This window comes from Platalea leucorodia (genome assembly GCF_965183815.1).
Source record: "Platalea leucorodia genome assembly, chromosome: 13".
NCBI classification, from domain to species: domain Eukaryota; kingdom Metazoa; phylum Chordata; class Aves; order Pelecaniformes; family Threskiornithidae; genus Platalea; species Platalea leucorodia.
Genome location: NC_138835.1, coordinates 1,203,209 through 1,226,006, shown reverse-complemented (window position 1 = coordinate 1,226,006; position 22,798 = coordinate 1,203,209). Strand labels below are relative to the sequence as shown.

The following is a 22,798-nucleotide window of genomic DNA, read 5'->3' as shown; positions in this document are numbered from 1 at the left end:
ATCCTCCTCCCGCTCCCCCAGCCTCCCCAGAGGGGCCCTCCCTCACCCGTGCCGGCAGAGCAGGGCAGCACAGCTCCCTGGGGTCAGCATCTCCCCTCCCACCACCCCATCTGCACAGGCAGATCGCTGCGCCCTCAAATGCGGCGGGGCTGCGGCCCCCAGGCTGCAGGGAGGGCCACTGCCAGGCGCTGGGCGTGCTCGCAGCGTTCAGCAGCAACGCGATGCAGGAAGGCTGCTGGCCAGTTCCTCCCTGCCCCGCTGGCAAACGGCTGTCCCTGGCCGCCCGCGCTCCTCCTCCAGCCCTTCTCACCTCATCCTTGAAGAGCTTGGCTTGGTCCTCGCAACCCGTCAGAGTCTGAACAAAGCTAAAGACCTTGGAATAAATGGAGAAAAACGTCAAGACAGAAGCAACGTTTCTGGCTGGAGACCTGCCCTGAGCCCACATCCTCACCTCCACAGGGGCATTTTGCGCCCTGTAAGGTAAGACGTGGCTGACGGGGCGGAGGCTGCGGTTGCGGCACCCTCCCGTGCCTAGAGATCACCCTTGGCCCAGGGCAGGGGTGCTGGCCTCCTCCAGCCCCAGAGCGGCAAATGCGACAGCAGCTTCATCTCCAACAAGGCGTCTCCAGCAGAGCGAGACGGTTCCCGCCGAGGGGCACTCAGGGGGGTAAGGGGGAAACGGGGCAGGGCTGGCTGCTGGGGCTGCCGCCAGAGTTCCAGCCACCCAGGCCTTCAGAGGGGCCAGCGCAGGTGCCTGAGAAAGTGAACGACGGTGACGATGAAGAATCTGAGGTAAAGATTTCTCTTTCAGAGAAACAGGGAAGTGACTTCTTATCTGCAGAGTCTATGGTTTAATTTTTTAACTTGGCAAAGATGAAACTGATTTCTTTGGAAAACTGTAGCACGCTAAATGAAGAGACCGCTGTTTGCCTTCCCCTGCCTGCCCTGGGCTAGCGTCCCATTCAAGCCAAGCGAGAACCTGGTAGTTCTGCGTGTGCTTCCCAGCAGCTGCCATCAGGGCTCCCGTCTGGCAGCTGTCCACACAGCGCCCCACAAGCGCGTCCAGCGGACCGCCTTCTCACTAGCCCAGGGAAGCGGCCGCCGAAGCACCTCCGTGCCTGGTGCACGCACCGTGGTGCTGCACAGCCAGGTAGGGTGCTCCCAGCCGTGCCAGTGGGTTAGGAGCCAGCGTCCAGTCTTCAAAACCATCTTACCTCATCAATGGTCCACTTGGCCACTGTAGTTGCGGTGATGCCAGCCACCCCCGGCAGGAGTTTGCAGTGCTGCTCCCAGCAGAGCGACAGGGAGCGGTCGGGGTGGGCAGACAGGGCAGACATGAAGAGCGACTGGTGCATATTGTCTGAAGCAATAGCTGTCAATAAAAATGCAAGATGTGATACAAGGTAGAAGGACGAGAACATCCCATCCCATCCCCTCCTATCCTACGAGCCTTGGGGAAGGCCCCGTTCAGGGGAGGGCCCAGGCCTGGCAGGGAATGGTCTCATGGGTCCAGGTATCAAGAGCTAGTGGTTGTCCCTTGAATTAACAGGATATCAGTGTATCCAAGTGTTCGGTTTGGTGGGATTGGGGATGGCAGGGGAAGAAGTTTAGAAACAAGCTTGGCTTTGCCTTGTTCTCCCCACCTTCAATCACTCATTTTCCACACTCAACTAGATTTCAATGTCAAATTTCACACCAGAATGCCATCCCATATCCTTCAGTTCATCTCACATTTTTAGCAAAGCTTTTCCCTTGCTCTCTGCTCCAAGGAGTCAAGGATGGCTCCCAAGAAGAGATGCTCTTCATTCACCCCCAGCGCTGGGGTAGGCAGCAGGTAAAATGGATACTGGCTGGAATAAATGTCAGTCATCGTCTTATGTCAGTCGTCAGAACTAAATGCCAAGCAAACTGTTCAGCATCAGTCTCTGCGCTGCAGCAATAATTTGGCACTTCACAACCACACTGATATTTTGGGGCACGGCAGCCACAGGATGAAGGCACAGCATCCCTGTCTGAAGAGGACAAAGCGCCAGGGAAAACGCACTGCCATAGAGAGAGGATCCTAATTCCCTGCCCTAAAGCACTCAAAGATTCACAGGCATAAACCAAGAGACACGACGAGGGACCTAGCAGAGCTCTGGTAAGAGGCAGGGACGTTCCTTGTCAGACGGTCAACTTTGGCAGTCGACCACAAGCTCCTCGCTGGTGCCGACCTGCGTGAGGTCTGCCCGAGTGAGCCAAGGGGGACCTGCCTCCAACAGCCACCACCCCAGCTCCTCGAGCCTTGCCCCTGCCAGGACACCGCGGCAGAGGACGGCACTTACTCTGGAAGTCTTCCTGCTGGATCTTCCGGTACTTTGGAGGTCGCCCTCTAAAGAGACAGGAAGACTGATTTCCAACTGGGTTGGGACTGGCCCGAGGGCCCTCCTCCACACCGCACAGAGCAATGCCGTGGCAGTGGGAGCAAGGATTACCTCTTGGACCCTGACCCAAAGGGCTGACAGCTAAAGACACAAAACGTGGGAAGAGAAACCAAGAGAGGTGCCCAACAGAGCTGGAAGGACAAACGCCAGCTGCCAGCAACTGTGCTCCCCCGCGGTCAAGGAGCCTCTCCGGCTTGGCCGTCCCTGCCAGGGACGGCAGCTGCGGCACAGGGGCCCTGCACTGCTGCACGGGGCTCACCGGGCTCGCCCCTACCTCCCGTGGTGCCGAGATTTCTTTCGCTGAGGGAAGCCAATCAGGTTCCTCTTGCGAGTTGAGGCCTCGGTGTCGGACAAGTCCGCCTTAAGCCTGCCCTGGTTCTTCTCTGCCAGCGGGCACCCTGAGAGGCAGTAATGGGCCGTGAATCTCCCAGTCACATGTCCTGACCCGTCGCAACCCGGCGTGGGGCACTTCCTAGAGAACAGAGGGGAGGCAAGCGTTGGACCCGGCTCAGAGCAGCATGGGGGGGCGAGCCAGCAGGGCCACCCCTCCGCCCCCGAGCACGGGAAGCCGCAGCCCTGGCCACGGAAAGCAGAGTAAAGACGTGCTGAACAAATTCCCGGGGCGAGGGCGCTGGGTGCGCGGCCAGGGCACGGCCAGTCCCTGCAGGTACAAACACCCATCCCACCTTCTCCGCTGCCGTCACAGCGACCCTGTGCAAGTCACCACAGTGCTGATCAAGCAGGTCACTGGGGTTCACACGTCACCATCTTCCCTTCCTTGCCCCCACAGGCATCCAGACTCGCCTCAGTGAGGCGGAAGCAAGTGTCACGAGCGTGGCCAGTAGAGGAAACCCCTGGGAGCCAGATCTGCCTTCCCCATCCTCACGGATGCTCCACCATACTCACTCCTCTTGACACCAGCCTGCCGTGCTGGCGTCGGCACTACACCGTGCCTGCTTTCCCCTGGAAAAGGTCAGGCAAGCGGCTGCCTGAGCTGCGGGAGATGCACTGTTCCTTCTCAGGGCTTCCCAGCTCCCAGCCTCACAGTGAAAGGCATCCATGAGGGGCGGGAGGAACATCGTCCTCCAAGCTGGTACCAGTGAACAGCATCTTAGAGGCACTGTCCCCTACATAGGCCATACGTCCCCACAGGTAGATGGGCACGTAGGGCACCCCCAGGAGCTCTGGGTGCTGCAGGACAGGCGCAGAGTAGGAGCTCACAGGAGTAACGCTGGCCACGGGCTCCAGGCTGCCTTGGGGCCTGGCCTGGGGAGAGCAAGGGCAGCAGAGCCCTAAGCAGGGAGCAGAGCCAGGCGTGGGGCGGGTGCAGGGGAGGGCTGGTTGCTGGTGGGGTGGCGGGTGCGGAGGAGCAGAGGAAGGGCCGGCACGGGCCGGCAGGGAAGCTGTGCCCTCGGAGCCGCGCTGGGGAGCTCACCTGTGGTGAAAGCTGTACTTGGAGCTCTTGGTGTGAGGGATGCTCTTGCAGCCCAGGGTTGGGCAGCCCCCGTGGGCAGAGGAGGCTGGTTCCTTTGGCCCTAGACCAGGAGGAGAAACAGGAGAGAGACTGTCACAGCTGCAGCCCCAGGCAGAGCCAGGGCTCTGGGCTCCCTGCCTGCGCCAAACAGGGAGGGCTTTTCCAACTGACACCTCCACGGAACAGCCCTTCCTCCCTGCCCATCCTCGGCCAGCACCCGCCCTCCCGTTTCTGTGCATGGGCAGGTGGCGGTGACAGCGGGGATCTGGCACGCTTGGGCCCTGGTACAAGGGACTGACCCCGGCGCAGGACTTACTGAGAGGAGGCTGCAGTGGGTGCCCCGTTTTTGAGCACCAGCCTATAGGGTGGATGTCTGGATGATCCGCATCAATCCAGAAATCATAGACGTGGCTCCAGCCATCAAAATGGATCTGGGGAGACAAGTAGAGAGGTCACCCTTCAAACCTCAGGGCACCTCCCTGAGGAGCTCTGGAGCCCTCCAAGCTGACAGCAAGCAGCAGAGGACAGCTGAACTGCAGCACAAGGCTCTCCTCCCCTCCTGGAGCCAGGCACTGGAACCTGACGTCCTCCGCACGGTGTGCTTCCATAGAGCTCCACACCCTTTGCCACTGCAACTGGCAGCAAGTTGGGAAGGGCAGGAGCAAGTTAGCACAGTGCCTGGACACAGGCTCAGCATCGAGACTCCAGCACCCACCTTTATCCTGTGGTCTTCCACATCCTCCACACTGGCCACTCGGATGAAGGAAGGAGTCCTCCTGTCCACTGCCTCCAGCTTCATGTTGACCAGGAAGCCGTGGGGTGGGCGCTGGGGCCAGGAAGAACCCGGGTCAGCGGGGAGCAGGGCCGTGCTTCGGGCTCCCGCGCTCCTCGGCAGCTTTCCCAGCAGCGTGCGCTCCTCAAGCCCAGCTCCCAGCCCTGGCCTGTCCAGGTAAGAGCCATCCCAGCTCACAGTGGCAACGGCAGAGAGTGGGGACAGGCCAGGAGCTGTGTTTTAACAAGATGGGAAAGCTGTGCCCAAGGGAAGAAGGTCTCTAAGAGACACATTTTGGGGATCTATATTGCAGCCACACTTGGCTGGTCACAGCTGCTGTTGCTGCAGTTGGAGACAACAACTATCAAGCAAGCCTAAACGATTTCCCATCGCCCAGCTCCTGCCTAGCTGACGGGATGGTCATACTTCCCATTTTTCCCAGTTTTGAACTATTTGCCCAGGATAGCCCTGACTTCTGAACCTTGAGCGTAGATCCGAACCCCAGGCCTGTGGCAGGAGCATACCAAACATCACTTGACTTTTCATAAAAGCCAAGACCTGACAGTGGAGAAAACCCGCATTCCTGCCCAGGCACAGCGGAGCAGATGACGTGGCACTCACCACTTTAAAGGCCCAAGCCGGGACAGCAGATGCTCCGGTTTCCTTTAAGTACTTTTCCCAGGTGAAGTTGTCAGGGTCAGGATAATCTGGAAGGGGGAAGATGCAGAAGGTGAGACGTGCCTGCAGGAAGACGGCAAGCACCCCAGAACGTCCTACAGCCTTGAAGGACCAACCAAGTCTGTGCCAAGCACATAGGAACGCGAGAGACACCAAGAAGTGCTACTAATTTCTCATGGACCGTGAAATCCAGAGTAGAAGGAAGCAGAAACATCTGCACAGACAGCTTGGGTCCTCCTCGTGTCTCCGCTCGGCCCAACACAACCAGCGTGCTGCACCTGAACACGCGTACAGGAGCCTCGGCAGGAGCATGCCGCCTCCCTGGCTGTGGCCTTACCGAAGGAAACTGCCTGGGCCTGCAGACAAGCAAGGGCCGTGGGGTTTGCACCCCCAGGCTCCCCGTGCCACCCTGGGAAGCCTGTCCCCAAGGGGATGCACCAGGTGAAGGCTGCGCTCCCGGGGCACCGACTCACCTTGAGGAGGTGTGAGGGGTTTGCCATGCTCCTGACACCATCCAACCGGGTGGATGTACGGACTGCTGGGGTCACACCTAGAAAACACACCCGAACTCTTACAGGGGGCTGAGATACCCGGCTCATCGCCGCCAGACAGCGCGGGCTGCGGGGGCCCAGCGCAGGCCACTTGGCAGCACCCCCCAGGCCTGCACCACCAGCAAAAGCCCCTGCAGAAGCCGAGGTGCTGTACAGCACCCCTGTCCCCGAGGGACCCAGGGGACCACAGGCCCTGGCAAGGCACGGGCTAGAGCGGGGGGACTCTGGCTGAGAGGGGCAGGACGTGAGCACGCCCCGGGTGCCAGCCCTGCCGCCGAGCTGCGCGGGGAGCAGCAACCCTTTGCTGCGAGCGGGGAGACAGGCCATGCCTGTCAGAGCTCGGAGTGGTGAGACCTGAGCCATCGGCGGGGCTCGTGTCCTGGTGACGGCTCCCAGTCGGTCACAGCACACGCCGGTGCTGCTGCTCCGCAGGTCTGCCCTGGGACAGAGCAGGCAGCTGCCCAGCACCAGCGAGCGAGGAGCAGCCGGGGACAGAAACCACTGCAGCCCCACAGCTCCTTGGGATGAGAAGTAAGAGGAGGTCAGAGGGCTCCAGCCACGAAGGGAACAGTTGCTCTCAGGACCCTGATTGTGCTAACTGGCCATTTTAATCAGCCTTAACCGGCCCTAACTGGGACACCTCCCCGCCCCAGCCACAATCCCCTGCCCACAGACGCAGGAGCTCCTTTTAAGATCAGGCCTTCGGTCTCTGCGTTGCAGGTGGCCCCGTCTCCCAGTGGGTTTCAGGGCAAGGCCACAGCAGGCGATCACGCCTGTCTTTCCCCACGTGAACTACAGGGCCACAGCAACGTCCCAGGAGGTGACAAGGAACAGGTAAAGGTTTGTCCCCCAGCACCGTGACCCTCTGCCTCACTGGACCACTGGTGGCCTGTCTGCAGCAGCGTGCTGGGATTGTCCCACGCTCTCCCAAGCACCCCGTCGCTCTTGCTGAAGCAGTGGCAGGGTGTCTCCCCAGCACTGGCACCCCAGGAGCCTCTGTGAACTTACCAGTAGTCATAAGTATCATCCCAGTTGTCAAAGTGCACCAAAAAGCGATTGTCCACCACATCGGTCACTGTGGCAACACAGATCAGGGAAGGGTTCATGCGGTCCACAGCTTCGAGCTTCATGCCCACCTCAAAGCCCGGGGAAGCCTCGTGCTGGGAGGAGAGAGGGACAGGTTTCTTTCAGAGCCGCGGTCCCAGCACCCTCCTCACCACTTCCCTTGCCTCCTGCAAGGAGGCACTTGCCCAAACCCTCCCAAAACCAGGCCCTCCCTGGCCTGCAGGCAGGCCCAGGACCACTTAGGATCCCAGGTGGGCAGTGCCCTGCTGTGCATGCAGGAAAAGAGGCAGAGGCTAAGTAACTCAGCTTGGCCATGCAAAGAAAGAGGAAGAGAAATCTTCAGCCCCTCAGGATCTTCTATAAGCAGTAACCTCCAAGAGAAAAACAGCCTCCAACTTACACCAATTCAGATTTTGTCACAAAACACTTGTTTGCAGTCATGCTCCTCCAGTGTGAGCAGCAACCAGTGCCCCAGGCTGGGCAGGAGGAGCTGGGATGGGGCCCTTCATCCTACCATGCCTTTATTTCTTGGATCCAAAACCTGTGCAAAACGCTGCATCACACATGCTAGCGGGATTGTTGCAGCAACGAACAGGAGGGTTTAGACACAATAAATAATTTGGAAAGGCTGATTTATCAGTAGGTTGAGTTTCCTCTGCAGCCGACAAAGAGACCATCAGCGTTTTGCTCTCCGCCACATTCCCACTTTCCTTACCCCAGCTGCCATATGAAAAACAAAGGCAGAGACAGAAACAATGAAGACGCAAAATGGAGACAGAATTATACTTAGGAAACATTAACTGAGGGGTTTTGGCAAAACAACTGTTGAGAGCAGCGGTTACTTCTCCTCACCAATACTTTTGCAACAGATTTAACTGTCCACGAGACCGACCTGGATGAAACAGTGAATCAGACCACCGCCAATTTTGGGGACACCAAACCACTGTCCAAGCTACAGACCCTCAGCAGCAAAGCGTGCCGCATCTCACTGAGCGATGCCAGCAGCACGCTCTCCTGGCCCTCTGCGCTGTGGGCTCGAGAAACACAGGCTGGAGAGAGCAAAGCCCAGCACTGGCAGAGGCATTCTGCTCAGCCGGAGGGGAAGAGGTCACCCCTGGACCCGCAGGCTCTGCCAGGAAGGAGAAGCTGCTACTCACGGTGTTTCGGACCATGAAGAGGTGCTTAGGAGCCGCCTGAGCCTTTGTTATCTTCAGGTAGTTTGTCCAGCTGAATTCTTCTTCCTTATAACCTACAACCCCTCAGGAAGAGAAACGAGAGCAGCACGTTCACAGAGAGCAGCCAGGAGGTCGCGAGGCCGAGCCCGGCCAGCCCCGAGCAGCCCTCACGCTGCCAGGCGTGCCCTGCCGTGGGCGGACGGGTCTACAGCAGCCCTGGGAAAGGCAAAGCCCGTGGCTCAGGCCCAGGGGCGGATTTTGAAGGGGTGCTCGGAAACGTTAGCAGTGGAGCGGCAACCCAGAGCTCAGCTCCTCCCTGGAAGGGCAGCTCAGTCCCACCTGCCCCGGGGCACAGCTGCTGGCTCCAGCCTGGCACTGGGACATCCAGGGTGACCCGGTTTTGCCCCAAAATGGGAGTGAGTAGAATCTTTAGTGCTATGGGTGCCTGAAAGGTTGTCCTGTGGAACTCCCCCGGCACAGCAGCATCCCCTCCCAGGCCCCATGGAGCCACCCTGTCCCCATCTCCAGCTCTATGTTTGGGGACCCACTACTCGCCCCCCTCCTTCAACAGCACCCACCGAGACTCGCTAACTCCTTACCTTTTGGGGGCTGGAGTTTGTGCCCCGTCTCCTCAAACCAGCCAGCGGGGTGGATGTCGGGGGAGTCAGCATTCAGCCAGAAATCATGGCACTCGGAGTAGCCATCAAAGTGGAGGCGCATCCGGTAACCACACACCTACCAGCAGGGAGGGCAGGGAAAGGGAAGGACCATGGAAACCTCCTGCTGTCCCCGCCCGAGCGTCGCGCACACCTCCCCTCCCACCCACGATCTCAGGATACCACTTAGGGAAGCCAAGAGTCAATCACAGGCCAGCGCCAAATCGGGAGGGACAGACCAGTCTCAAAGGTGTGCAGCACGGAACAAGGTAAGCGCAAGGCCACCACAAGCCCGACCTAAGAAGGGAGGTTCAGGCTAGTGCGTGCGATGCCACGGTGGGGCACCTTGCTGGGTCCAGCAAGTGCAAGGATTCCCTTTTCTGCGCCTGGGGGAGACGCTGGCGCAGGGATTTTGGCTAAAAGCCATGCTGCGTTGGTGAAATCTCTCCAGCAGCGAGAACAGCAGCCACTGCGGTATGGCTGATCTCCCCGGGGAGCACTGCGAGGCAAGGCCGGTTCGGCTGCCACGTGGCTGAGCAGAGAGCCCCACAGACAGACGGCCTCCGCGGACACGAGGAAGAGCAGCGGGATGCCTCCGCACCCTCCATCTCAAGGGCTCAGACCTGTCTGTGGGGCATCAGCTCGAAGATAAGAAGCTGTTGCCCTCACCACAGCCTCTCCCGCCACGGCCCTGCTGTGTCAGCGCGACGGAGAGACCAACCAGGCTGGGGCACGACAGCCGCTCCACAGCGCTGGCTCCTGCCCCCCCGAACTGGAAGGAAACTCCCCGTTTGCTTGACCGAGGTGCTGGAGCGGCAGCTCATCTCGCGCAGCGACAGGCAGGCGAGGGCCCAAAGCCCGTCTCCTCCTGGCGCCAGCCGGCGGCACCGCCCCTCCCGCAGAGCCTCCCGCTGCGGGGCCGCGAGGAGGAGCCAAGGAAGACGGGAACCGGAGGCGCCTTACCTCAGCCACTGTCAGGATAAAGTACATAGATGGGTGCTGCGGATCGATCCCCTCCAGCTTCATCCCCACTTTAAAGCCATTCTTGTGCTGGGAAGCTACTTGGTACTGGAAACAAAAATTAAACTACAATGTAAAAAACGGCACAGGTAGTTGGGTCTAGAACCATCCCAAGGAGCAACCAGCAGGCAACGGGAGCTGCTGGGACCAGGAGATTGTGGGCCACAGGTTACGTTGTCGTCCAAATTTGAATTCTTTTCCCGCAGAAAACCACATTCTTCCACCTCCTCGTGGGTTTGCATCTCTTGCTCCTGGCAGGGCAGGGTGTCCCTGGGCTAACAGCCGCAGCCAGGGAGAGGGGGGCACGGGCCTGGCTGCTCCTGCCCCCGGCAATCAGCCGCCTGGGAGCAGGGGTGCAGCGCAGCAACGTGGCCGCAGGAGAGCCCACGCCTGGCTTCGAGGAAGGGCTGGAAGGGCTCCACCACCCTGCCAGAGCCACAGGGGTGTCCCAGGCAAACGTGGGGTGCTTGGGACGGGGGACAGCACCCTGCTGGGGAGTGGGACTCGGGGCAAATCAAAACTGGAGGCTGGCTGGTCACCTCCAGGTGAAGATGGGAGCTTGCCTATCGCTCAGAGTCCCGCAAAATAGGGAAGCAAGGAAGAGAGGAGAAGGAGGAGGGGTGGGAAAAAAAAGGGAAAGAAAAGAGAAGATGAAAGAGGGAAAAAGACAGGAAAATCCCAACTCACATCCTGGAAGAGATCTAAAGGGGCAGCGACAGCTTTCTGCTCCTCCAGGTAGGACGCCCAAGACCAGCCTTCTTTCTTCTCCTCACTGGCACCTGAGCGCAGCACAAACGCACACACAAGAGGCGCTGCTGAGGGTCCGCTCCAGCCTCCGTCCCTGCCTGCCTCGGCGCAGCGCGGAGGGCAGGCGAGCGCATGGGTCCCGCTGGGGCTGCATCCTGCTCTCACGCACAGTCCTGCATCCCCGCAAAGCTCAGCACCATCCTACCACAGCCCCTTCTCCAGCAAACCTGGCCGGCTGCCCGAGGAGGGACAGAGCCAAGAGGCCCCCTCTCACACAGGTCCCCTGACCCGAACGTCCTCTGCCGCTGCACGGTGCTGCGGTAAGGACCCAAGGAGCCCGAGGGACAAGCCGTCCTGTGCAAAGCGGCAGGACACCTCTGCAAGCAGTCCTCCTCCAGCCAGTACATCCGAAATGGCCACAGCACTGATGGATTTGGGGCAGCCAGCAGGATCCATCCAGAGGTCTGGGAATCGCTCCCAGCCGCAAGGGGCTGCCGGCCAGTCAAACCAGCAGCGGGCTCACCTCCTGCCGCCGCTCCAGAGGCACCAGCTCTGCTATCCTCTGCTCTGAGACAACCACCTGAGCCCCCCTTGGCACACCAGGGCCACCCTGATGCCCTCGTTTACCCTTATGGTATTCACGAAAAGACGACAGCATCGTCTCTTCGCAGGCAGGGAGGTGATCCTTCAGGCCTCCGACCCCTTTGGGAAGGCCACAAAGGCCTTGCCCGAGGCACACGAGACACAGCCCAAGTCTCTTGCTCTCCAGCCACTTTCTCTCCCTGCTTCGTAGCTCCTGAAGGGACTCCAGGAGCGCTGTGCTGAGTCCAGCACCGAGTAACTCACAGCTCCAGGCCAGCCATGGCAGACAGCCTGGGGCAGGGCAGGCCAGAAACGCAGGGGAAAAACAGACCAACTCCTTCCTCCCTTGGGCTTAGGGGAAGTGAAGATGGAAAAAATAGGAACTCGCAGAAGAAATTAAAGCCAAGCTTCAGTGAGCAAGGTTACTAACCTAGATGCTTCGCTAATACTTAAGAGGGACTAACACCTTTATTGTTCTTTAGGACATAGAGAAAAGTGGCAGACGTGTTTGGGGAACCCGTAAGTACAAGCTCTGCATTTCTGGAGAACGACAAATACACCTGGAGACAGAGCGTACACCGACTCTACTGCACTGAAGCATCCAGGTGTGTATTTTGTTTGCTGATGTACTTCTAAAATAAAAGAAAATAAAATGCTGAAATATCAAGGCTCAGCACTGCTTACTTGTATGCAGCAGGGAAGGTTACAAGCTCAGGGCTCAGACTGTAGAGAAAAGGACCTGGTAAGTGAGTGTGAGGTCCCTTTTCAATAGTGGTTAACTCAGTGTAACATCAGGGTTAACAACATCTGGCCCCTGCTACTGTCCCTACATTTGGCTATGGAGAGGAGTACGAAGCTGGAACAGTTTCATTTTAAAATTACTTTGAGCATGACCTTTCACTATTCAAAGACAAAAGGTTTCCCATAAATGTTTATTTTCAGTATTTTCCCAAGTTTTCCTTCCCCCTCACCCCCATCGCACTGCAGGGAAAACACCAAACAAGCAAACACTGCATCTCTCAGCTCGTCCCCTTTCCCTCTGTGTTGACAGCTCTGCGTTTGAGATCTCCTCTGATACAGTCCAGGAATGGATCCCCACAAGATGAGACAACCCCAAATCACCCAGCTTCAGCGGCACCAGACCTACAGGAGCAGCTCCCAAACTTGTGAGCTCCCAATCACGTGAGGGACGTTCCCCATAAGACCGTCCAAAACGGGGGGCAAAGCCAGACGTGGCGCAGAGTCACGTTATTGCTCGGGATAGTGCCTCTCGGAGCGAGCACGGTATCCACGAGCAAGTAACAAATTCAGCTCCCAAGGGGAGGGACCAGAAGGCACTGTACAGTACGGCCCAACGCCTGAAGAAGACACAGCCGTATCTGTACGGGCGCACCCTTCCCATGGAGAGAAAGAGAGGAAAGGAGAGAAATGGAAAGAGACAGAGAGAGCAGGATCAAGCAAGCAGAGGAGCTTACAAGCCTTCAGGAACATGTACCAGTGTGTTGCACTGGGTGTTTGACTCTGCTGGAGCACCAAAATGTTGGCCCAGCCCCGCAGCGGGACCCCACAGCCGTGGCGGGAGCGCTCACCCCACCGCCCGCCCGGCCCTCCATACCGTGCTGGCTCCCGTTCCACGCATCAGGCTCCGGATTGCTGATGGCAGGGTCTCCGCCAGAGTTTTTCCTCTCTTCCTGCTTTTCCTCCTAGACGTGAGAGCAGACAAAACAGAAACCCATCACGTTGGAGGTCTGCACAGAGGTTTATGCTGCGTGTTGTACCCTCACACCGGTGCCAAGGGCCATGCTGTGCCTCTGCAACGTCCGTGACTTGACTGATGCTTGGGCCAGAAATGGGCAGCCAGGAGGACGTGACGATGGGAGCCCGAGGGGGATTTTGGCGCTGAGTGGTAGCAATCACACCTGGAGCAGATCTGCTACAGCCAGGGCTGGCAAGCAGAGCTTCCTTAGCCCCTGCCCAGGATACACAGCACACAGACAGACAGGCTCTTACTTCAACACTTACTTTGGTGGCCCAGACTCAAGAGAGCAGTTGAGCGCTCAATACCTACAGCCCCATCCGGACGTGCCTAGCACTCTCCAAGGCGCTCGGCACGCCAAACAGCCAGCCCGGTGTCTAGAAGTCCTGATCCTCCACACATTCCAGTCTTTTTGGCATCGATGGCCAACAGGTTACCCCTTCGACACACAGCTGACGTGGCACCGAAAAGCACCCCTGAGAAGTGCGCACACCTGCCGTGCATGCAGGGGCGGCCCTCCCTGCTCTCTTCCTACCATTTGCTCAGATTCATATTCTTCCTCCGATGGGCTCTGGTAGTCCTTCCTCTTTCGTTTCTTCACCGGCTTGAGGATTTCGGTGGCATTGGTGCTGCTGGCAGAGTTTTCCACAATGACGGACCTGCACGGAGGAAGGGAGAGTAAACCGCTGCGGCGCAGTACGTGGCAGTGGCTGGGGTGTCGGTGAGGGAGTGGCTGCTGGAGAATCACTGTCACCCCATTTCTTACTCGCACCCGCTCCCATCCCTCCTGACTAATGAATGCGCTCCTCTTAGGGCACAAGTTGGCAAGAGGTACCCCAGGGTACGGACCAGAATCACCCTCACACGCCTGGGTGTCAGAAACCCGAACGCAGGGATGGATCAAAAGCAATCTAGTCTCGTAGCAGGGCTCTAAGCTGCATCAGAGTCACACAGAGACGCTGGGAAACGAGTCCCAGGAGTCAGACGTCAGTAAGCAGAGGGGCTGGAAATGCCCTCCTGACCCACGCCTCCCGCTGCTGCTCCGCCTGGAAGCACCCACTGCAGCAACCTCTGCCGCAGCCCTGCTCCAGCAGACGTGTTTATGAGGCCACAAATTGGGCAGGAGAAAATCTGGCTCCTGGGCTTCCCGCTGTCCCCTGGGACAAGTCTTCATCCCGCCACGCTGCAGCCAGGGCACTCTGCCTACAGGGAAGAGGGAAACAAGTGGGGTCCCCAGCACCTGCCGGGGACAGATCCCTTGCTGGGGCGTGTGGAGCAGGGAAGGGAGGGCAGACAGACAGACGGATATGGCTCCGCATGCAGCAGACTCCCCTTCCTTTACCTTTCTTTGAACTGCTGGTGACAGTGCTCGCTGCAGAAGCCCCTGCCTTCCCGGGCTCCGTCCGATACGTGTCTCCGGCCACAGGTATCACAGTGGCACATGCCTTCTGCTGTCGGCAGCTTGGTCTGCTCCGGCACGTCTGGGTCAGAGAGAAGAGGAGCAGTGAGGCACAAGGTGCAGCAAAGGAAGGAGAGCAGGACGCAGGAGACGTTTGCCTCACTCAGGGCCTATGCCAGACAGCGCCTGCTGGATGATGGCACCCACCCCAGAAGTGCCACCATGGTGCCCTTACCCTGAGCCACAGTAGGATTGTCCCTGCTGGTGGGTGCCACCTCCGAGTCCCCATCTTTCTCTGCGTGACCCTCCTTTATAGCTTCCACTGGAGGCATCTTATCAGCACTCACCACCTTCAGCGTCCCGTACTCATTTATTCGAAACTACGTCATTGAACCAAAAACCAAGGAGAAATAGTTAACAAGGAGGACAGAAATGTAACTCGATAGCTAGTGGGAGCATGTGAGCTCTGAGAACGAGAGGGACGTGCTTTGGTTATCAGCACGTCCAACAAGAGGACAGCTCTTCCGATGACAGAGGCGAGCACAGCACCAAAGCCGCCCGTCCCGCTGCCCGTCTCTGCTGGCCGCTGAGCCGGCCGGGGCAAGCACGCTGCCGGCGCGCGGGCGAGGCCAGCGCCAGCTGGCAGCGCGAGGGGCAGGGTGACGGCTGGAGGATGCGGTGCCCTGAGGCTGAGCAGCAGCTGAGAAATCGGTGCGTTTTGTGCAGGTTATGTCAGGTACCGAGGGGGACGCCTAAAGGCACCCGCTGCCTGATGAGCGCAAGGCCGCTGTTTCCAGCGTGAGGGCAGGAGTTTGGCGAGAGCCAACTCCACGGCACAGCTTGGGAAGGAAAGATGCCCTGCACAGCACGTAGCATCCCTCTGCCTCCCCATGCAGGGCAGACTGCTGCAGCCCCCAGGCGCCACGTCTGCGCTCTTTGCTAAGCTCACAGGGTGGAAGGGGCACAGGGATGGGGGCACAAGAGCCTCGCAGAGCTGGAACAGCCGAGGGATCCTCCAGCTGGGTGCGGGTACTGCCGGGGGCCACGTCACATCCCAGTGGTCCCTGCCTGGCACAGGCTGGGGAACTGCCCCTTCCAAGGGCAAGCAGCTGCAGGGAGAGGCAGGGGGGTGAACACGGTGGCCCAGGGCTACACTTACCCGCAGGTTGCTCCCAGGCAAAGTAGCCACCCCATCTTTCCACTCCAGCACACGGACTGTGCTGCAGGTCTGCACCCCGCTGATCTGGGGAATGACAGTAGCTGTGATGGGCTCGCTCCCTGCTCCCCTCTCTGGCCTCTCGGCCCCTGTGCTTCTCTGTGGCTCCCGAGGGAATCGCTGAATTTCTAAGGTGCTCGTGGGAAGGTTGATGGTAGTGGCATTTGCTTGAGAAGGGAAGAAAGGAAACAAAACAACCAGAGGCATACGCAGAACACTTAACTGATGCAAACAAGGCTCAAAGGCGGCACAAAATGACAGAGAGGACATAGTCTCCCAGCCGAGGGCTCAGTGCTGTGGGCTGAAGCACCCACAAGCAGGCAGCGCGACCCAACAAGATCTGCAGCCAGCGACGGCTTGTGCTGGTGGCACCAACACTATCCACGTTCAAGGGCTCCTACTTTGCAGGGAGGATGGACTAGACGGCCTTTAAAGGTCCCTTCCATCCCAAAGCATTCTGTGATTCTATGATACTTCAGCCTAACCTCAGACTGCTCCCATGACCAGGATGCCCTGATGTGGCCGGAGTGTGCTGGCGAGCTCCTGGACTGCATCTTCCAGTTTAGTTCCACTTCAAAGGAACGCACTGTGCAGCCCAGGGCCTGTCCACAGTGGGAACCGAGGCACCGGGAGCAGGAAAAATGGGGAGATTTGCTTCTAAAGAACACCCCTGATCTCACCTAACACACACCCATGCTTTGCTCGCACACCTCCTGAAAGACACTGGTCAGCTGGGCTGAAAATTGTCCCAATTTTCACTAAGGGTAAGAAGGACGACCCTGGTAATTACAGGCCGGGCAGTCTCACTTCAGTGCCTGGTAAAATTATGGAGAAGGTTATTCTGGGAGCTATTGAAAAACACCCGAGAGACAATGCAGTCATTGGTCATCGCCAACACAGGTTCACAAGGGGAAAGTCCGGCTTAACTAACTTGATTTCCTTTTATGAAAAGGTCACCCATCAAGTTGCCCAAGGAAAGTCGGTAGATGTGGTTATTTTGGATTTTAGCAAAGCTTTTGATACTGTCTCTCACAGTACCCTTCTGGACAAAATGTCCAGCACACAGCTAGTGTCCATAATACGCTGGGTGAACGACTGGCTGATGGCTCGGGCTCAAAGACTCGCAGTAAATGGGGTCACATCAGGCTGGCGGCCAGTCACCAGTGGGGATCCGCAGGGCTCAATGTTAGGGCCCAGTGCTCTTTGCTGTTTTTACAAATGATCTGGATGCAGGAGTCGAATGAACATTAACTAAGTTTGCTGATGACACTAAATTAGGAGGAGCTGTGGACTCCCTCAAGGGTAGAGAGGCCTTACAGAGAGATCTGGATAGACTGGAGAGCTGGGCAATCACCAACTGTATGAAATTTAACAAGTGTAAGATTCTGCACCTGGGACGGGGTAATCCTGGTTATACGTACAAACTGGGGAACGAGAGGCTGGAGAGCAGCCCCGCGGAAAGAGATCGGGGGTTTGGGCTGATGGCACGTTGAGCAGGAGCCAACAGCGTGCCCTGGCAGCCAGAAGGGCCGGCCGTGCCCTGGGGCACATCCAGCACGGCACCGCGAGCCGGCCGAGGGAGGTGGCTGGCCCACTCCGCACCGGGGCGGCCCCGCCTCGAGCGCTGCGTGCCGTTTTGGACGCCTCAATATACGAAGGACACCGAACTGCGAGAGCGTGGCCAGAGCAGGGCGACCAAGGTGGCGGAGGGTCTGGAGGGCAAGAGCTAGGGGGAGCGGCTGAGGTCCCTCCGCTCGTTCAGCCTGGAGAAGGGAAGGCTGAGGGCTGCCCTCGCCGCAGGCTGCGCCTTCCTCAAGGCGGGCAGCGGAGGGGAGGTGCTGATCTCCTCTCCCCGGCGGCCAGCGATGGGACACGAGGAAACGGGATGCGGCTGCGTCAGGGGAGGCTCAGGTTGGCCGTTAGGAAAAGGTTCTTCACCGAGAGGGCGGTAGGTCCCTGGAACGGGCTCCCGGGGACGCGGTCACGGCACCAAGCCCGTCAGAGTTCGAGGCGCGTCTGGACGACGCTCTGAGTCACACGGTTTAGTCTTGGGTCGTCCTGCGAGGAGCAGGGAGTTGGACTCGGTGATCCTTACGGGTCCCTTCCGACTCGAGATATTCTGTGGTTCTATGACAATGCAGCAACCCAGGAGCCCACCTGCCCGGCAGAGCAGGCACCCAGCACACTGTGCTGCACTGCACAGGGCCCCAGACATCAGAGCTTTGGTTTAAAACTCAAGAGGTTTTGATCAGCCACAAATTGTCCAAGTGATGTGGGATAGCCACAGAGAACCTCTAAGATGGTCACAGCAGCACGGCTTTGCCTCCCAAGGTTTGGGAGGAGCACAGATATACAAGGAGTGTGAGGTGTCAGCGTGGGGGGAGAAGGGGGGAGGCACCAGTTAGAGGACAGTTCCGCATACCTGGTATGATGAAGGCAGTCGTTGGCAGGTGGGTGCTCTGCACAGTGCTCTCGGTGGTGACCACGTGGACGCTGACCTCCCCAGCGGCATTCCCCTTCGTGCTTCTCACAACCTCCATCTCTGCTCTGCTGTCCATCACCTTGCCTGGGCACGGAGCGAGACACTGGAAGACAGCAAGACAAACTGAGGTGGGTACACGTACAAATACGAGAAAGGAGTGAGAAGGAGACTGTGGAGGATGGTCCCTCCTTTTCCACCATCCCCCAGCAGAAACCCCTGTAAGAGATATTAAAGGCCCACTGAACCCAACAGAGAACAGCACGAGGGTCACAGCTGGTACCACCGTGACCTAGTAAAGCCCCTGCTGCGAGATCCCAGCTCAGAGCCTGCAAACGCCGAGGGTTTTTTTCTTACCTGGCACCACCATAAGATGATACGAGCACAGCAGGTCCACCACAAGCTCCTGGCTCCCACGGGGGCCTACACCACCCTGATGCAGACTGTGACTGAGGGTTGGCAAATTCTGCCCTGGAGAAGATGGAGGTTCCTGAAGTTCCCCTTCCCGTGCTCCTGTTGGGAAGTCACCCTTGATCTTCTATCGGGCTGTAAGAGAGAATTTCACAAGTGATGGGAGTTAACTGGGGGGCGCAGGACGGGACGACACGAAGTCCACTGCATGCAGCTGAGTTTCTCACAGGACTGGTGACGTTCAACCCGTTTAGCCATGAATTTCAAGGAGAAGGCAAGGCGCCAGGGCCCTGAGAGCACTCCTGGGCCTTACTGGCCCTGACCAGCCTCCCACGGGACCCCCACCCAGGGGCCCAGGGGCTCCACGTCAGCCCACCCTCAGCCTGTCCACGCCGCGCTGCAGCGTGCTGGTGACCTGACCTGCTGGCTGGCATCCTGGCTTGATCTCAGACCTCGCCTGGTGACCTGAGCTCCTGGCTGGACCTGGCCACAGCGGCCCTGCCAGCTGCCTTCGCCGGTTCCCTGTCCCGGCAGGACGGTGCCCACACCAGGATGTCCCCAGACCAGGGCCCGCCTGCAAGCGGGAGGGAAGAACAGCGTTGCCTCCGGTGCCCAGGGCGCCTCGGCGAGGGAGGGCTCTCGGTGCTGCTCCTGCCCCAGCGAAAAACGCAACGGACACGCAGAGCTAAGCGGAAAACCAGCAGTATCATCGGATGCGCTCAGGCAAGGCCGATCTCTCCATGCCTATTGAAAATGATGGTCCGAGAGTCCCAGAGACTGCTGGAGTCTGAGGACACGGGGCTGGGGAAGGACTCTGGACCTGCCCCGTTTCCCACACCCTCTTCAAAGCCCTTGCTGCCGGGACGGAGGCAGGGCTGCTGTGGGGCTAGGCAGGGGACCGGGCTCAAAGAGAAGACCGCCATGTGGAAAAGATGATCATTTCAGTGAAACACAGTTAAATAAGAATTTGGCTACAAAGGGCGAAGTCTGGAATTTTAAAACCTGAGACATTAAGATAAAGGTGTTACAACCAGAGGGTGAAGAGTGGGATGGTGTGCTCACGTTAGGGGGGAAACTGCTTCCTCCTCTCTCTTACAGTGCTGTCAGGTTTGGGGCCAGAAATACCCGATGATCAGCCGACAGATGGTACAGACCTTTAAGGCCCTCCAGGTGCAACGTCAGAAAAGCACCGTTAAGTGTCAGGAGAACTGAAGGAACCAAGTAACTCAGCTGGGCACCGGACTCCAACCAAAAGCCAAAATGAATCTGGCAGCCAACCTGTCTTGGCGCTTCCTGATACCCCCTAGGAACCTACCTGCTTTCTTAGGCACTTAAATCCGATATTTATCCTTGATTCATCACTTGGGTCAAATGTTTCAAGCGCAACTCCTTGTTTTGTGTGAGCTGCTGGCTTTTTTTTTAGTATTTAAACAGAACTCGGGACTGGAAATGCCTAGAAAGGAAGAGAAATAACTAGGTCCAGTGCCCAAGCTGGGTGATGCTCAAACTCATCTCTGTACGGGAGCCTATGATGCGAACACAACACCAAACAACTGCCCAGGAAATAACCAGCAGTAGTTATCACGCGTCAAACACTCTCCAGATCCTTGCGGGGCTGCCTGACGATGCCATCGAGACTGGTTCTCCTGTGCCGTATGAGTTCAGGGTAAACAGATTGGATTTGGATTATGGATTGCGGCGTTATTCCTTAAACTGGAAGAACTAAATAACTGAGACGTAGGACTTAACCTCCAGACAATCCCTCCTCCAACAACCTCCTGGGAGAGGCCTCGCTGCAGCACAGGGCACGTCCCCCCACACACCGCAGCCGGGCAGCCCAGCTCAGAGGGTCAGGAGCCCTCCAAGGAGCTCATCCAGCCCACGGCCCTGCCCCACAACAGTCGCTCCTGTTCCTCTTCCCTGCCCCTCGGCAGTGGTGTCCGTGCTTCCCCCGGCACCTCTGGCCAGAGCAACCTCTTTCTTGTTGGCAGAAACCTTTCCCTAACGCCTTGCCCCAGCGCCTGCCCTTCAAGCACATGCGGAGCACAAATTCTGCAAGCAACTCCCCCAGCACGTGTCCTGCTCCACCCCGCAGGGAAGCGAAGACACTGGGGTCCTGGACACCCAAAACCTTATGCTTACAGACGTCTTGAGCCACATTTCTCTCCTTTTAAGATCCATGGGGGAGACAGGCCCAAAGCTATTCCAAGGCCACACATGAGCAGAAAGAACAGTGTTGGTGTGAACTTGTAAGCACATCGTTGCCCCAGCTGAAACCCAGCGACTCCCAGGGCTCTCCCACCTCTTGTCGGGGGCTTCCATGGTGTTAGACAACCATTTACCACCAACGCTGCTCACACCGACCATAGCACACATCGTTAAGCTTTTCACTCGGGATTTCTGAGATAACCCCCGCACAAACAGTCCCAAGCCCCAGAGCGCTGCTCTGGACCACTGCCCCACAACGCTCTGGAGCCTTGCTGGTGGGACGGGTGCGGGCATGACACGATACCCGGGCCGCAAAGCTCCATCCCCAACCCCAAGGAGTGAGAATCAGGACTGGAGACAGTGTTTGCAGCTCACAGTTTCAAAACCCTGGCAGAAAAACCCCTGGAAGCCCAACCTGCTGTGAAATATCTCAGATCAGGAGCAGTATACGAGGAAAAGGGGAAAAGAGAACAAGGGTCTCTGTAAGGGAGCACAGCCATGATCTGCCCTAGCATCGCTGTCACAGCGGGAGACAGGCACTGGCACACAGCCCTCCGGACAACCCGGCTCCCTGCAAGCAGGACCCCTGACCGATGTCAGGGAGAGGGCGCCCGCGGCTGAGACGAGTCTGGTTGCTTCAGTGCACGGAGCCAGAGCCCAGGCAGGTACCACCACCCCAGCGATGACTTCAAGGGGTCTCCTGCAAGCCCTGGTATGACCCATTGAGGGTCGCAGGATCACTCAGGCTGGAAGGAACCTCAGGAGGTCTCTGGTCCAACCTCCTGCTCGCAGCAGGCTCAGCTCTGGGATCAGACCAGGTTGCTCAGGGCTTTATCCAGTCTGGTCTTGAAAACCTCCCAGGATGGAAGCCATACTTCCTGCAAATTAGCACAACAATTCGCAAGACAAACTAACGTGTTCCCTTTCTGGTGACTGCTCTAGACAATGAACAAAAGGTTTATCTATTTTATAAAGTTTTTATTTAGTTGGGATCTTAAAAAGCTTTTGGCCTACCCGTGCCCCAGCGACGTCTGATAAAACCCTGCCCACCCCAACAGGACGAGAATTAGGCCAATACTTACCAGCTTTCAAAAATCCCACCATCCAGGTTTTAAAATAGCAAGCAACTGTAGAGGTGAAAGCTATTTTGGACTTATCAGCGAGGCCCCGAGTTCTCCATTTTTCCTGGCATTGAGCGTAACTCCACACGTCTTACAGAGGGTGTGGGTCAGCCCACTCCCCCACAAGCCTGCCGTTGGGTCTTTTTTTAGGTCCCTAGGGACCTAAAACCCTGCACACCCACTCCTCTCTCCTGCCTTCTGCCGAGGGACAGCCAAGGACCTCGGGCTCCCACTCTGGAGAAGCCCGAAAGGAGAAAAGCCACCCTAGGAAACCCTGGCCACGCGTACAGGCTGACCTGCGGTCCCTCCAGAGACCACCACAACCTGCTGGCTGGAAGGAAGAATTTTTCAAGACAACTTTCATCCAGAAGCACTCTCTTTCTTGGCCTGCTTTGCTCCAGTAAAGCAGTTCTTGCACTCACGTTCTCCACGTACGAGTACGTACGTGTGTACGGCCATCTGTCTGTCAGGCCCCACCAGACTACTTCAACCAGTTCTGGCAGCAAGATGAGATGTCTCTGTAACAGCGGTCTCTATCAGAGTAAAACCTTCAAGTTTGGGAAACCAAGCATCTGCACAGAGAACGGGGTCTCTGCGTCGCCCCTCGCCTCGCGGCTGAACTTCCCGAGCACCAGAGAGCGGCTGGGGACAGCTGATCCGCGCACACGTATTCACGCGCGCTGAGGAAACTGGCCACAAAACGCACGTTTTAAGGCACCCAGGCTTCACTGGTTCAGCTGCTCGCAAAGTTTCTAGCTCATCAGATAGAAATGGTGGGTGCCGGCACACCAGCGCCCCGGACCAGCGCCGCAGCGGCTTGGAAAGCAAGCATTTCTACAGCTGCTATACACACGAGCCTCCAACTCTGCCAGTCTCACACCCGCTCTCTCGCAAAACCACAGCAAAGCCCGGGAACGATCCGCTGTTGGGAAGAGGAGGGATGCACTGCGTGCAACAGGCCATCGAGGAGCACGGAGAAGAGCAGCTCCCAGCACAGAGACGCTGTACAGCCCCGTCAGCACTTATAAAGCACAGTCTGGTCAAAATACATCTTTCTTTTCATCA

General features: G+C 58.0%; 1 protein-coding gene across 14 annotated transcripts in view; it reads right to left on the bottom strand.

The window, feature by feature from the left end:
* The window catches only part of LOC309597078 (lethal(3)malignant brain tumor-like protein 1), a 38,970-nt gene that overhangs the window by 4,880 nt on the left and 11,292 nt on the right, over nt 1-22,798 (bottom strand). For 6 of the 14 annotated variants that reach the window (XR_014229667.1, XR_014229670.1, XR_014229672.1 and 3 more), the window contains 22 exons: nt 18,351-18,539; nt 17,937-18,099; nt 15,458-15,681; nt 14,534-14,678; nt 14,242-14,380; nt 13,435-13,558; nt 12,759-12,846; nt 10,502-10,593; nt 9,758-9,862; nt 8,738-8,873; nt 8,121-8,221; nt 6,907-7,058; nt 5,821-5,897; nt 5,291-5,376; nt 4,613-4,723; nt 4,214-4,328; nt 3,859-3,958; nt 2,698-2,895; nt 2,325-2,371; nt 1,215-1,372; nt 452-754; nt 313-373 (listed from right to left, as the gene is read on the bottom strand). Coding sequence is in view for 3 of the 14 variants with exons in the window: in XM_082326055.1 (XP_082182181.1) it covers nt 311-373; nt 1,215-1,372; nt 2,325-2,371; nt 2,698-2,895; nt 3,859-3,958; nt 4,214-4,328; nt 4,613-4,723; nt 5,291-5,376; nt 5,821-5,897; nt 6,907-7,058; nt 8,121-8,221; nt 8,738-8,873; nt 9,758-9,862; nt 10,502-10,593; nt 12,759-12,846; nt 13,435-13,558; nt 14,242-14,380; nt 14,534-14,678; nt 15,458-15,681; nt 17,937-18,072 (2,397 nt within the window). In the remaining 11 variants the exon portion in view is untranslated. The other 8 variants (XR_014229666.1, XM_082326055.1, XR_014229676.1 and 5 more) reach the window with 7 other exon arrangements.